General features: G+C 35.5%; 1 protein-coding gene across 1 annotated transcript in view; it reads left to right on the forward strand.

Annotated features, from left to right (window-relative positions):
- The window catches only part of LOC140148648 (uncharacterized), a 95,908-nt gene that overhangs the window by 40,644 nt on the left and 38,526 nt on the right, over positions 1-16,738 (forward strand). Inside the window, 1 exon segment of the mRNA XM_072170680.1 lies at positions 7,779-7,992. Coding sequence (XP_072026781.1) covers positions 7,779-7,992 — 214 coding nt within the window.

The raw sequence follows: 16,738 nt of genomic DNA on the forward strand, positions 1-16,738 counted from the left end.
CATCGTTGACTTCCTGTTGGTATATATCTGATTTTGTTCTGGGTGAAGATAAAATGCATGCATGATAAAAATATATTGGTGTTTTCTGAAGAGCAGTATAGATTTAAGTCCAACTGTTGTATTACGCAATTTGTGGTTTTGTTATGTGAAAAAGATTGTTTATGTACTATTTCAATTGCTCATGCTGCCTTGTGAAGATATTCATATTTTTCATTATCATTTGACACAAATTGATTCACCAATGGTTCTCGGGTACAATGTGGAGGAGCTATTTGTATTGAACCACTCACCAGAGGTAGTTCACTGGAGAAGTGTCAGTAACCTGCCTTTGGTTACTCTTTCTTGGAGCCATGTCAATTTTGTGGTCATATTCTCTGCCATATTCAATGAAATATTAGATGCATGTTATTCCAATACCATCTTTGGTCACTTCTGATGCATGAAATGCATCACCACAGCTAACCAACGCTTGGGCCAATGCTCCATAATCAGTGATAATGAAATTATCAATTTCCATGTGTCTAATCTTACATTTGAATTGCCAAGAGTTTTCAACTTGGAAGTTGTGTTTATTCATTTATGTTTTCATTATTTTTTTATTCAAGCTTAAATCATTATACAGAGTAGCCCCTTTAGTGCTAGGTACTATATCCTAGGGGACCATGTGTTGAGTCCTCAATCTAGCCAATACAGTAAGTGATGTAGAGAATATTGTAGGATGGTTTTAGAACACAGAAAATGTTCATCCTCCACCAATTAATGAATTTAATGTCTTAATAAGAAGAGGACTGCTGTTGTCGAGTGGAATTTTCATTGTTGACAATCGATAAATCTCAAGATCTGACGTCGGCAAGTTGTCGACAAAGCAATACATCAATAGAATCCAAATATTAAGTTCAGAGACCATGTTATGTGTCGTTTATTTACATCCAAATATTACTTTTTAATTACAAGTAATCATATCGGTTACTTACCATTACAAAATATGTTTGTAATGGGGTTGAAACCCTTCAAGGGCCATTTGACTGTGGACAAGGTGTTAATGTCAAAAAAGGAACCATGTCTGAGGATTTTCCAGCAAAAAATAGGGACCCATGTCTAAGGATTTTTGCAAGAGAGCAACCCATTGGAGCGGCACATCCCCAAATGCCTTTTGTGTGGGAGTACCCCCTCCCTCCCCAGCCCCCACTCCCCCATTCCCCTCCTCCCTCTGGGTTGACAACAGCCCTAGAGAGGACAAAATTTTGTTTCTTCTTTTCATTTGATGCTGCTGGAATTCTATTTGCATTTTCTTCCCAGGTTGAGAGTTACATAACCTTGAAGTGTTCAACTTGATAGAGACCTTCGCATTTGCTTTATTATTTGAACAGCCATATATTCTATTTGAGGAACTGACTCATAAAACCCTAACAGTCCTTAAACAACTATTGATAGACTTTGGCATTAAGCAAGTTTAAACTTCCAGACTTCTATTGCTGTCCAACTGTTCATTCACCCAAAGATGGGGTGTACAAAAATTAAAAGTCTTGCAGTTGGGTTAACCAACTTTTTCCTTTAAAAAGCATAGCATTCCAAGAAGAAATTGGGACATCAATGATTTGTCTTAGTATATCTCTTACTTTGACCTATTTGTATATTTGTTTGTTTGTTTACTTATTCTACACATGTTTTTATATTTATTTTCAAATTAGAGAATAAGAAGTCCAATTTTGTGGTTGTTATTGTTTCAACTTCCATATATCCCCTGATAATTCCTGATTAGATTCAATTTGAATTACACCTTTACTTGTTTGTTTGTTTGTTTGTTTGTTTATTACTTTTTTTTTAACTTTGTCTAAGTTAGCTCATAGGATATTTGATCAGGTATTGCTTGTGTCCTCTCCAATTGTGGAATTTGGCTGGCTAGTCGTGTGACCGGACTCATTAGCCCCATTTCCTCATCAGGTTTACTGGCATAGAGTATCAAAGCACAGTGGGATATGCCGATATATTTGACCAATTACCTACATCAATAGTGCACGTGGAACAAAACAAGTCTGGCAGTAGAAATAATATACATATAGCGTTGTAGCAAGATATTGGTGTAAGTGTTAATCTTAATTATCATCTAGGTCAGGCATCTATTTGGTGTTGTATAATTTTCTGCAATTGAAATGAGATGAGTAGCTGCAGTTAAGCTAGTCGCATCCTTCATTTGTTGTGTATTGATTTGTCAGGGCAGAAGTGGAAAGAAACCCTTGGGTAGCACGTGCAATCCATATTGGTTTTACCTGCCTGTGGGAAGAATGCCAGACCTATTTAGCAATATATCCCGTAAGAGTAGAAGACAATATCTGCCTGAATTTTTCAATTAATTGGCTCAATTTGATAAAAAAAAGTGGATATTTACAAGTGGCTTCATCTTTTCGGTTCATATTGAGATGGTTGCCAAACAAGATGTAGCATAGACAGAATTTGTCCACTGTCTATGGATGTAGGCCCCGATGTAGGCATGATTGCATGTGGAATACTTTGTTTTCTATGAGGTAATATAAAGTGCTCAGGCTGTATGGGTGCCCAAGGGAAGATGACAAGTACATTGCACAAATCGGAGAATCCTCAAGCTAGCCAGGGAGAACACCCGCACCAGACAGTACCGTCAATTAAAATGTGCACACACGTCGTTGGAGGGAATCCCACAGCCTTACGGCATCGCCAACTCATGTCATCTCTACCTTGACATTCCCATAACTTTAACGCATCCAGATGAGATGAATGCAGGATTCCGCTGCTTGGTAGCTATTGTCATCTTAGTTGTGCACTTGGAAAATATTTTGAGATACAATATTTTTGGTATGGTGTGCAAAATGTGCTTGTCAGTTGATATAAATCTAGATAGAATAGGATGAATGTATCCATTGCAATGTCATTTGAGGTTATGTTGGTGTTGGTTCAGTTCCCCATTCCAATTGTATGTATCCTGAAATTTGGATTCAACTGAAATGTTTACTCTTTACTTCAATATCATTGTTGGACACTGGACGTAATGAATTGATTTGATCACACTTTCGGTAGCTCTATGTAATTCAACAAGCTGCATCTTAAATTAAGCTAATGTCTTCCTGGCTCAATTTGATTAGAGGTCATGCCTGTATGGCTGAGAGAGGAAGTGAAGGGGAAATAAAGAACTTGGGTCTCTCGTTGTTGCTACTCATCAATCTCATAAAGTTTGTTTCATCAGTGCCCTTTCTCTCATCTCTCATACATAGCTGCATTCATGCTACTTGAGATTGCTTCAGGTTTTTACTCATCATCATCCGATACAGTCGGTACTGTCTGTGTGCATAAATCAAGCATAGGTTTGAATGTCAATTTCATTATCGCCGGGTCGTGCAAACACTGCTGTCTGCTTAGTCCTGGGGCCGCTCTGATGGATTCGTTTTATGTGTGTATCCCCCTGTTCTCTTCCATAGATAACATGCTGCCTGTAAAAAACAAGATCTTGTAGCAGATAATGTGAGAGAGAGAGAGAGAGATGGGGAGCACTGTGAATTATTAGTTACGTATGAATGTTTATATTATGAGTGCTCGTGCCTGCATATCTAGATAGCTGTCTCAAATTGATGAATGTTATTTAGCTGTGTTTGCCATGTCATCTCTGATATATTGCCAGGCAATTTGTGTTTCACATGCAATTCCTTCTCACATGGTTATTTTCTCTCTCCTTTCTATCTCTCCCACTCTCTCTCCCGGTTCTCCATCTCTCTCTTTTCTTCCTGTTTTGCAGTCTCTTGCTCACAGACTCTTACCTGTAAATAACTCTTCCTTTACCCCTTGTCCTCCATCCATTCTTGCTCCACTTGAAATAGATTGAAATTCAAAAATACATGAGATTTGTGTCTCTTCAGAGATGCACCAGTTCATGCCATGTCAAATTTTAAAACATAAGAAAGAAAGCTAAGGCAAATATCACCAACTGCTGCTTGCGGGGCATTGTCAACACTCCTGCAAACACCCTCAAGTAATCCAAATAATTGAGGATCTGTCTAGTCCTTCCATCTGAACTCTAAATGAAAAACATAGTTTGACTTCAACCATCGCCTCATGCCGCATCTATTATCCAAAAATATTATTTCTCCTCGGAGGAAGTGCATTGTTATTTCCCATTCATATATCCAATTGAGAGATATAAGCTTAAAGTAAAATATAATAAAATGGGACATTAAGAACATTGTTCAAAGTCTTGGTTAAGAATAAGACTAGAAGACATCTTTAGACTGCCAAAATAAAATGGAGTGAAGCATTGAATTATTCAACAGCATGATTCTGTCAAAATATTATTTATACAAATGAATGTACATTGGTTTGACTGCTGCTGCATTTTAAATACAGCTTCAGGTCTTGTGTTTTCTTAATTCAGTCATGCAAGCCTAGTAAGAACAGACCCGCTTTTGTGAATCTGTTATTCGTGATTCATAAGACTTGAGGATACGGTGAAGTGTGGAAATATTATGTCAAAATTTGTAAAATTATTTTCAAGTATGATACATTTTCCAGACAAAAACAGTTATGGAATCCACATATTTGCATTGGATCAGTTTTCAAGAAGAAAACCAAAAAAAAAAAAAAAAAAAAAAAAGAAAAGAATAAAAGAAAAATTTTATAAATTTCAAAAACAGTGACTTATACTCTTGTTGACAACATTTCTCAAAATAGAACTTTTTTATTGTTTATTACATAATCTTCAAATATTCATGTACCAGCAAATAGTCAAAATACCATGAATAATTGTGTACGATTCATATTTCAAAAAATATCTATTGTGTATGTTTTTTTGTAGCACCAAAGAATTTCTGTATATCTAGGCTTTGAAATTCTGATAAAACATACTGGCACTTTTTACAATCCTGTATCTTGTATTGTAATGTATGCATACAAAGTTTTGACTTGCTCCCTAGGTAGTAGCCTGATGGTAATGGCAAAGCTGCTGGATAGATGCAAATGAGACACACATTTTATGTTCAAATTATCGCAGACAAATTAGGTTTACAATGACGTAGTATATAGGAAATTTCTTACAATTCATTCCACTTCAGGGGGGGGGGTGTGACAGTGAAGTGAGTAAGATTCTGGTCATGATGAGGTTTACAGTATGTGTCATATATATGCAAAACTAAAAGTTGATCTGATTTTGTGATGAGTTGTCCATCTCACTAGGAAGCGCTGCTTGCAATGGACGTGTTAGAATTAATGAGCCATGTTGATCAGCTGTTGCAGCGTTTCCACTCAACCGTCTCTGTCTCTGCCACCTTTGATTTTCGAAGGAGTTTGCCTAGACATGATAATTGATCCGCTAACAGTATTCGCACGTGGATGGGAGGAGGAAGAGGAGAGGGCCTGCAATACCTTATTGTAATCACTTTCAGTATGGCATGCAGCAAGGGATGGCATAATTCATGTGTTTTAGTAGTCCTAATGCAATGGTGTGAACACTTCACAGTGTTGAAATGTGTACTTACAAGAATTGGTTAAAGAGAAAGTATATATCTTGTGTGTCAGACAGTATGGAAATTGGCAAAGGTAGATAACCTGACTTGGGGAGTGGCTTTTAGGGCAACTCATCATGCATCCTCACATTCTCTCCTTTTACTGGCGGAGACTTGCAAATCATCTCTTTCCTATTCAAACTTATGAACCCACAACAAGAAAATTATATGATCACTTAATTCTAGTGGTGGGAGTAGTAATGACACACACGATATCAATTGCAGCTGCAGATATTATAGGGGAGTTACGAAATAAGCAACCTTTATCTTATGTTACAACTGATCATCCCTATCATCATTGCAAGTATTATAGACATTTTACATCTCTAGCCACACTACGCATTATGCAGTCATTGCGCTGCATTGACAAGTTCATATGTGTTATTCCGCCTCACATGTCTGTCTCCATCTTCATCAATACTATTTTTAGCGTACTTAAAGATTGATATTGCAGACTTAAAAATTGCTCTTTATTGCTCTAGAGTGAATCTGAGCTTCAGACATTATAGGGTGTGAACTTGTTCCATTTGTCTGTGCTTAAAAGCAAAAAGAAATCAGGTGTTAACACACAGGTGTAATGCAGTAAGGCAGTGTAGCAGGTTTTTACTACGTCATGATTTGAAACGGTTAGAAAAAAGATATTTTGATCAGATAGTTGGCCTCTGTGTGCCCTTATTATGCTGTAGCCTGTTAGGTACTTGCATATCTTATATTAATCAAATATGTGTCAAAATAAATTGAGAAAAGCATCCGCAGTCAATCATGTGTGATTTACAAATATGAAAATGAAAACAAGGTTGGGTGAAGTGATGACCTGCACCCTCTGGGCAGGCAGTAACGGAATCTACCCATGACGGGAATATGCTATGTGTAGTGATGACGGGCCAGCATGGCGAGCTAGCGGAGAGAGGATGATGAGTCATCCTCCATGTGCTTCATTATTACAAACGTGGTGGAATTACGGAGAGATTTTATTAATGATGATGGGGAGGAGGACAAGGTCATGGAGTTAGATTAACTAGATCAGCTATGATATGTTAACAGGAGATAGAAATATAATCTCTCTCGTGTGATTTTCATATATTAAAAGTTGAGAAAGTAACTGAGGAAGTTCACGTTTGCTGGGTGTCCACTGCTATTTGAAGTATATTCTGATGTAATCACAAATAGTACCAAAAGGACCACACACACACCCCCACACACCCACAAATAGTCAAAATCTCACTGTTTGCCGCTGTAAATGAACATTTTGTAAAGAATTACCTTAAAACTAGATCCAGCGGTATACACAGTTAGAATTACCAATTGTCAACATCATGATGGCAGATGACAGTTGTCCGGAGATGTGTTATTTTTCAGGGATGTTAGAAACTTTTGAATTGACAGACCGACCGCCCTCCCTTAACACAACTGTTTTTGGGTGTTTTTTTTATGTATAAACATGTAATGTAAAACAGAATTATGCTCATGGGAGGCTTGCAGTATTAAATTGTTGAAGCATTTCTACCACAAACAAATAGGAGTGTTATTTTAAGGCCTTCTGTTTTAAAGCAATGTTAAAATGTTTATATCCATCTTAGTTTTATATGTGGTATGAGTGTAGAGGCGAAGATCTTGGTCCATATTTCTGAAACGTTTCTCCCTCTCCACACAGACTTAATTTCATTATGTCGCTGTTGCCAATATATTTCCAAATCTATAATCAGAATTTGATTTTGGCTGGTTACTTGAAAGAAAGCAGCTGAATGTATTTGTAGAACCATATCCTTCATACATAATTATTTGTGTACACCCACATTGGGTTGTGAAGAAATTTTTACAATCTATTGACTATGCTCACGTCCAGCTCACATTATATAACGCATGAACAAAATGGCAGCTTATCCAGAATAAAATTCCTTGCATTTATTATACTTGTACATTGAGCCTAGCTCTCATAAAATAACATGAATTCATGTAGAATAATTGTGTTAATTCATGTGTTGTAAATGTGTCTGAAACTTTGAGTCAATAAATATGTTGATAACTTACTTTTATTATGACCGTTTATTAACTATTAAAGGGGCACTTCATGATTTTTATACCGTCAGAAACCTAGAACTACATAATGTTTGTATATATAAAAGCTTCAGCAATTTTATGTCGAATATGATGATATTTCTCTTCTCAAAACCAGCCTATTTGGATTGTTACTAGATTTGCATAAATTGAGATAAACTCACCACTATCCTGTATTACTTTTATTATTTTCAGACCTAGCATTCAGGATATGTTAAAACATGAGTTCTTTGAAGACACTGGATTCCGGGTTGAGCTGGTGAAAGATGGTGAGAACACAGACAACCTTCTGTTGCAACTGAGGGTAGAAGATCCTAAGAAAAGAAGAGACAAGCACCGTGACAACGAAGCACTTCAGTTTGACTTTGATCTGCAGAAGGATGAACCTGAACAAGTGGCTGCTGAAATGGTAATTATAATTAACAAACATGCACGTCACTGTTTTATTTCCAGTGTAGGATATAATGAAGGTAGGAGGAATATACAACGGATCACTCAGGGGAAAAATCAAAGGGTCCACTTTACCCTTGCCTCTGAAATTCCAGGGGTCCTCGCCAATTTCCAAGGGTCCCATAAAAGTATCAATAAAATGTATTTCTGGAAAGTGATTGTAGGGGATTTCCATTCATGAGTGTGATGGTTTAATTTTTTTCTTGAAATTCTAGCTTTTAAGTAATGTTTTTCTTTTAACCACAACTGTGTAGGTTAGAGAGAGCACCTTTGCACTTAATGTTAATCTCTAGATCACCAGGTATGGACTAGGGATACCACAAACCAAGAAATGAAATTGCAACTTCACATGGAAACCAGTTTATTAAACCACTTTCACTGTTGCTAATTTGATCATAAATCGGGGTAATAAATCCTCAAAATAAAGGGTGAAAAATCAAATAAATTAAGCCATTCATTCAACAAGAATTATGTTTAGGAGAAGTCCTATTTATTCAAGGGGAATATGTTGGGATGAATTCGGCATTACACATGCTAATTTAGGGTTGCAGAATTCGTCATCGCCGACATAGTGCATTATTAATACATTAACTGTCAAATTCGGAAGAATTTATCAACACAGATGTTTTTCTCTACACTGTGCTTGCTCAAATCTTTGGGGTTCCTGTAGACCTGTATGTTAGGAAAATCATGGGTCCTTGTCTACTTATGCTTGTAGTTGACCTGAGGACCCACCTTATTTCGAGGTCTGGGACCACTAAGACCATCTTAAAATCAACTGGTAGGTTTATGTTTCAAAATAGGACAGAAATTCTCAGGTAATACTACTGTCTAGTCACTTGTTTGTTATCACTGCACAGTTTGAGTTCAGATCTGTCTGTAGGTGTTTGTTATCAGAAGAAAAATTTCTATTCTGAATAACCATCCACTTGTGAAATTTGGCAAAGTCGGCAGAACTTGGTGGTTGGTAACCATGACAATGTAGGTTTTCATGTGTGTGCTTCATCTATAATGGGCACAACAACAGTCATAAATTCTGGACAGCCGCCACAATACAGCCTACACAATTTGCGTATATTACATTAGAACGCTACACTTGGGAAACTCGGAATGTGATTTCATTTTTCCTCTGTGTAAATAAGATTCCAATCTGGCCAAGCAACATTATTTGTCGAAGTTACTACAAATTTTATATTGCAGTTAAATTACAATGTCTTTTAGTAGTTGTTTTCAATAGAGCAGAATATAGCGTTTCAATAGATATTTGCATTTATAAGGTTATGTAAAGAAAGAGAATAAATAAAACAAGGACAAATCAGTTGTTAGTATCAACATGGATTAACTAGAATATAACTGAAAATAGAGAGTACTTTCACATTTGTGTTCTGAATAATTCACAAGGTCTGCCATATTGGCAGGAATGGAGGGTTGTCTGCCGCAGCTGATATGATGATATGATAGGCTTGATTCATCTGCTGTTTAACGACTGTGACTCATTCAATTGTTGATTAGACCTAGAGAAAGTATTAAAAAAGGACATAATATAATTGCATATTGGAAAACAACAAATCTAACATCAAAGTTGATGAAAACATATGGACATACAAAACAGATATTACTTTTGATGGCAGTACCAACTTTTACCATTTTATACCATTTTCACCCTGATGTGGCAGTGACGTCAGTGAGTATTTCACTGCCACACCAGGTGAAAAATGGTATAGTAAAAATCCAATGTGTAGATAAATATTTTCAACATGACACAATTGTTTCCATTGCTATCTAGTTTGTGATGGTTTTGTCAAGTTTATCACTAATGTGCTAAATGCATGGTTTGACAATTATAGGTTAATAACTGCGCATTAGTTATTTGGAGGGCATTGTGGAAAATCTAAACATTTTGCCTTTGGAACCGAGGGATATTCCGAGGTCCAAAGCAAAATGTTTAGATTTTTCACAATGCCCGATATATAACTGATGCAAAGTTATTAACCAATTCATAACCGCTACTTTTAACTCATCACTCAACCAAATCTGAAGATTTTATTCTCCGAAATTTGTTGAAATAAGCAATTTATATTTCGCCCTTCAAAAAGTCGAACAGGGTAAAACGGACTTACCAATTACAGCACTGCGCAATCACGCCATGTGCAAATATGGTAGTTGCGTGAGCGTATAGAGTTCGGGCGCAACAGATGCGCACTACGCGGAAGTCATTGTACCGCGTAAGCATTAAATGTCATTGATGGATATCAATAACCTCCGCACCGGTACACCGCTGTGTGCGTAAATCATCTAACGACCAATTTGATTGGGACGCAAATATGGCGTAATACGCGGAGGTTATGAAATGTGATTAGTCCACAGAACTTCAATGCAGCAAGAGATAGACTTCAAAGTTGGTAAGGTTGTAGAGCACGATGAGTGCTGGTGCTGTATAGTCATTTTATGTAACAATGAAATGAGGTCAACTTTTGGCTATTTTGTTAGTGTTTACTTGGTTTGTGTTCAGTTTTCTCATGTACTGGAAATAAATATGAGTGTCAGGATATCAAAACATAAAATATATAACCCAACAAATTCCTAATATTGTTGAATTCATTAATAAACTTCCCATCCAAGAATACTTTTGAGAATATTTCAAGGCTCTGCCAAGACAATGCTATTAATCTGCTTTTTTAACCTGAAATAGTATTGATTAGAAAAATATGTTTCCAATGTATGCAGGCAATGAAGCGAGAGTTTCACAGCTTACGCTTAATAAGACTCTGGAGGTTTTACTGTGTATTTGACAAATATGCCTGCAAACTTGCTCTTACTAGGTTCATTGTAAGGTATTTATCCGAGAGAAAAAATACTAGTGGAGGGTGAATGCGATCGTAAGAGCTTTGAATGGTATTTGTTTTAAAGCAGTACTGTGAAGCACATCAAATGGGATTAAAACAACACAAGGATAGCTGAGAACGGTAATCCCAAATGTGCAGCAATCCGTTTTCATATATAAGAAAGTAAATTTGGAGTAATATTAGAGAGTGCTTATATGTGCAAATGGCAAAGTACTTCTTGTGAATTGGGTGATTTTTATAGATTTGCAGTTGAATTACTTAGCATTAATAGCCGCAAGCAAAGACACTTTTATTATCACTTCAAGCTAAAATATTAAAACCTCATTTATTTCACTAATTGCTTTGAATCAAAATTGGGAAAATTACCTTATATACCGGTACTGAAACTGTTTCATTAAGTTGCCTTTACTAATCAAATTTTGACTTGCATAATCGACTTATTCTGCCCATGAATAATGTGAACATTGGTTCAAGGAAAAGTTACTTAGCATTGAAGCATAATTAATGAGAATTAATCATTTCTTCAGCCGCCTTCACAATTTCTGAACTCTTCAGTTGTCTCAATCTTTAATTAACTTTGCACACCTTGATTGATATGGTATACTCTACTGACGCATACGATATGGCACATCTGCCCTGTGTTTTGTGATATATTCGTTGAACGACAAAATCAGTGTCCATGCGCAGAGTCAAATGTAATCAGATAATTAAAAGATACCCACTCTGTGAGGATGTGGGTGAAGTTCCGAGAACCGACAAACGACAAACCAATATCAAACCAGCGTTATATAGAGAGCATCAAAATAACAAACACATCAAAGTGAGGTCTTGGATGAGAATTTCTTGCTCTAGTATTTTGTTAGAGAAATTGTGTGATAACTTGTATTGATTAAACAATATGGACAAAATATTTTTCCTTACTTGACCTAAGCACAATTCCTTTTAGTAGATCATAGATGAGACTGAGAGTTGTTGTTATTATTATAAGAAAAGTAAGTAGTATTTACTGTGGTTTACTTATTTTTAGAGCATCAAGTTATCAAAATATGCAAATATTATGATATTTGATGAAATTTAACTTGACATTACTTTTTTAGAAAGGAAATAAAGTGACATTTGAAGTGAAATCAGTATTTGAATATTTTCAAAATGGCCTCCCCAGTTGAACTGAATTGGTTTATCATTTATAAGCTAGGTAATGCAAGATGGGAGTTAATCTCAGATAGTGACATTTTTGCAGCTGTACTCTGAGAGGTGAACCAGTGAAATTCTAGTTTCAATGTTATAGATATGTCTGTTTTGGTATGGTCCTAGAGAGCAACTTTCAGGTTTGTATAGATAATAAGAATTCAACTTGTAGATGTACAGTGTACACAGTGATTAATTTAATTACCATTTTGAATATCTGCAATAGAAAGATGATGCTTCCATAACATGTGAAAAAGTATCTAGATGATAATGCTAGTCATGCAGAATTGCAGATACAATTTAGTTAAGTTCATAGCCGCTGAACAATTTGATAGTACATTTGAAGATAATTTTGACAAATTTATGAGGATGATGTCTGCAAAACTCATGTCTCCAGTTTCATCTTAAGGATGAGTCAGATGGTAAAACAAGTAATCAGTGCTCATTGATGTTGAATTAGTTGATCGTCAGTATGACTAGCCTTGTCCCATTTGTGTCTGAATGACTGAACATTTTTATTACATCAAGACATATGTTACATCTGCCATATAGTATTCAATACCTCTTTCTTCATCTAGACACAGTATCACTACCCATAATAATGGCATTCTCGGATTTTCCCCCAGTACTCAAGCCTAGATAAAATGTGCATACAACCAGGAAGCAGTTAGAGGCCTTCTTGTAGAAAATCTTAGCGTTATTTTCAGCACCGGTGTGTACATAAGGCCATCAAATACATTCTAATCTAGTTACCGTAGTCAAATGCATTACTCTTTATGAATGCACAGTGGTGGAAAAAGTGGCTTAGACCCGATGATATTTGATACATGTGCAAAGCTTAGATAAGGTTGTGAAGGACCAGATGCAGTTTTATGGAATATTTCCAAGAGCTTGGGCAAAAATATGAAGGTAATTTGACACTGTAGGTGTCAGACACAAGAACGTGATTAACAGCCAATTGGATTTTGATTACGAAGTAACCATTTGCCAGTTATATTAATTATTCCTTAGCAGTGGCAAATTTAACTAGTGGAACATTTTGTAGAAGTAACCAGTTGCCAGTTATATTAATTATTCCTTAGCAGTGGCAAATTTAACTAGCGAAACATTTTGTACAATATTACAAAAACACTACGTTTTTTTTGTTGCAGACTGTTTGCCGACAGTTCAACTGCTGACACTGCCAAATTATTAAAATTTATTCTGGCAAAAATGTTATTCACTAATGTTATTATGTAACAATTACAACTTGCATGTGATATAACACATTACTGTCCATTTATATTCACTTGCATGACATTATCATACTAAATTACATTGATAATCAGCCCAGTAAATTTCAGTGGAATAGGCTTTTAATTAACTTACCCACTTGCATAATGTGCAAATATCAGACCCAATAGCAAACAAATAAGAGTGATGAACAAAGCAATAACCCTTTTGAAACAGAATTGTATTTAAACATCAAAATTATGTTTCCTTTATTTTAGTTTAGGAAATTCTTTGTGATTTGTGATATACCTGTGCTTATAATTAAGCTATGGTACTTCTTACTGCTTTTCTGGACCCCTTCCTATATCTTTCATTCAGCTGCAGGGGAATACATTGTCATTGCTTTAAGGGCAGGTAGGTTTATTGATGGAGGGATTTGTTACCACATTATGAAATGCCCTCTCTGAACAAACGAACGGGAAGTGCAGAGTGTCTCGCTGTGGTTGCTATGGAACAATCTCATGTTGTCTATAGTCTTCATCATGATGAAAAAAGTGTTCGCTCACAATTTGTCTTCACTCCTCATGTAAATATGAGAATACTGACTAGGTACAAATATATTGAGCACAGTTAGCATTTGAATTAACATTAAATCGACCAACAAATGGAGAAACTATTGATAGAAAGATCTTGCATCATTTGATGAGAATGCTAAAGTTAAACTTTAAGCTTTCTGTCTCCATATAAATTTTCAAAAAAGTATAAATTTTCAAGAAAATGTTAACAGTCTGATATTAACCTTGGAGGGTCTTTGTATAATGTTTTGAAGCTTCTTGAGAAGCTGAAGGAATTCAGATAATTTAATGAAGAAGTAACTAATAAGATTTTTTTGACAATAAAAAAGTGTATTATAAGATATTTGTCAAATATTATAACAATATAAATGCATTCCAGTGAAGGACATAGATTCTATATGCTAATATCCTTTTTGACCAGCACTTATTATGTCTGTTCACAAAGCAGAACAAATTTACTTTCCTCCAAATCATTGGAATTCCAAAATAAGAAATGTAAATACTGACCAACCAAGTAGCAGTAGGTTAGTAAATATGGGAAATGTTTTATTATTTATTATTAATGGTCAGATTAGAGCCAATGGCTTGTTTACTTCATGCCTCTGCAGATATGTCTTGCCTTTTTGTTGCAATGAATTTTAGCAAATTTGTTGCTATGATTTGTAAAAAGTTTTTTAGTTCTTTTCCCAACAGACATGTAAGTTATGATGTAACCCCATCTGTACTGTTTTGATGTACACAGCACAGGTTGAGAAATATATTTTGACTACATAAGTCAATATAGACCATATTATCTTTTAACTCATTTTTCTTGGAGTTATGTCTTTGTGTCACTGACCCTTTGATTTGTACTTCATGGTGTTTCAAGAATACTGGATTTTATCCAAATTTCTTGAGCTATTTTGTCAAATGAAGGTGCTGGTCATTACATATTTGCCCTGGATCATGTTATTGACCAGGCAGCATTATAAATAGCACATTTGAGTAAAAATGTACTTGACACTTCCATCTGCTGTGTCAGTGTCAGGTAAAAAAAGAGGCCAAACCATTAGGGAGGGTGGACATGTACGTGGTACGGAGTAGGGGTGCAACAGTAGCTATGAGTCATTGCTTTTGAATATTTAACACTTAGTGTAGTTCAGTGGATTTCATGCCAAATTTATAATATTCAAATGTTAATTATAAACTACATCAAAATAATCAAAATGTTACTGATTAGTAATGTATAGTATGAGCATTGATTAGTCAGCTATGAAATTAGTTTTTAATGAGACAAATGGTACTATTATGTTGGCTATTGGGTATTATGTCTGTATAGCTACATGAGGTTGAAAATGGTGATGGATTTGCTCAGTAAAAAGATACACTACTACACTAGATGGCAGATGGCATACAGATTGATCATGTGAGGTTAATGTGCAGAATTCTTAATATTTAGCTAGATCAAACGTCAGATTCATACATGCAGCTATATATCATAATGTGAAATATGAACTGAGCACTAAACTTTCAGTGTCATTTTGACCTGATAGTAGTTCTTGTAACATAATCTGAATAATTTGTATTTTGCATGATGTAGAAATAGTAAAAATTATAATGCTTCAGTCTTGAAACAGGATCTTGATTAGGCTATTTCAGTGAGTGACAGCGACTGAAAACATACTAGAATCTCTTCATTGAGATGTTGGTATATCTTGATATGAATACTGTGCACTCAATGTGCTGTAGTACTGAAAAGCCAAATCCATTCGGTGTTAAACATTCGGGGTTTATATCCATGTAACTGCTCCCATAGTACAGTACTGGTAATAGTATAATTTTCCATTTGAAAACAACATGAACTTGTGTGTTTCACTTGATAGTGAATTAGTGATACATAAAATGGGGGGGGGGCATGGGCATGGTGGTGCTCTACCTCGCAATCGGAGGTGCCATCATGTTGTGTACTTGGGCAAAGTGCTTCATCTCACTTGCTTGCCTCTCTCTACCTAGGGGTGAAATGGGGAACTGTTAGGAATATTGCCATTGAACGCCAAAGGTATGAGAATGCCTTGAGCATTGTATGGCAGCTGACATATTCTAATGATAGCAATATAAAAGTAAAGCGCTTTGATATATGTGAGAGGCGCTGTATAAATGTCAACATTTAAAATGGTATTCCGCATGCTTTTCCATAAACCATTCAATAGCTTTTTCTGAACTTAAGTTAAATTTAACCATTTTGTGCAGGTTGCGTGTTCAGTGATGAATATGTTTATTTTTTGATTTCAGCGAAAAAACATCACGTGAAAATCTATTTAAACCTCGATATTCCTTAGAGAGAGCAACTGTTGATGGATGTTTCATTTATTTTTGGAATGTGATTCCATGTTAAATGTTTGAGTAATCCAGGCATTGACCTGTTATGGGTGCTTTAACAACAATGATTAAGGCCATGGACAACTGAATCTTTCTTTCCTGTAACCATGAACTTTTGTGCCAATACATGTCATTATTTTACATAATTTTGTTTTTAATATTTTGACCTCTATGTGAAAATAGTAATGTGCCACTTTATCTTCTACACTTCATCATTTTGTTGAGAATATTACTTAAAATCTAAAAATTTGAGAAAACCTAGGAAGATGATAATACACTGACATTTTAATTTATGTTTCTAGCATGCCAGGAATTTGCAATAAACAACCAAATTGTGTATAATCTTTGCGAACACTTTAGACATAAAATATATGCACGAATCCAGGCGATGATTTGATAATGAATCTTGTTAAATAATAATGAAATAGTCATCTCATTACCCCAGAAATGTAACAGGAAACAAGAGATTGCATTGTATTGGCCATGACAAGATGCCAATTCAACTTCACCATGAACTTGACTCATT

Source organism: Amphiura filiformis, chromosome 3 (genome assembly GCF_039555335.1).
Source record: "Amphiura filiformis chromosome 3, Afil_fr2py, whole genome shotgun sequence".
NCBI classification, from domain to species: Eukaryota; Metazoa; Echinodermata; class Ophiuroidea; order Amphilepidida; family Amphiuridae; genus Amphiura; species Amphiura filiformis.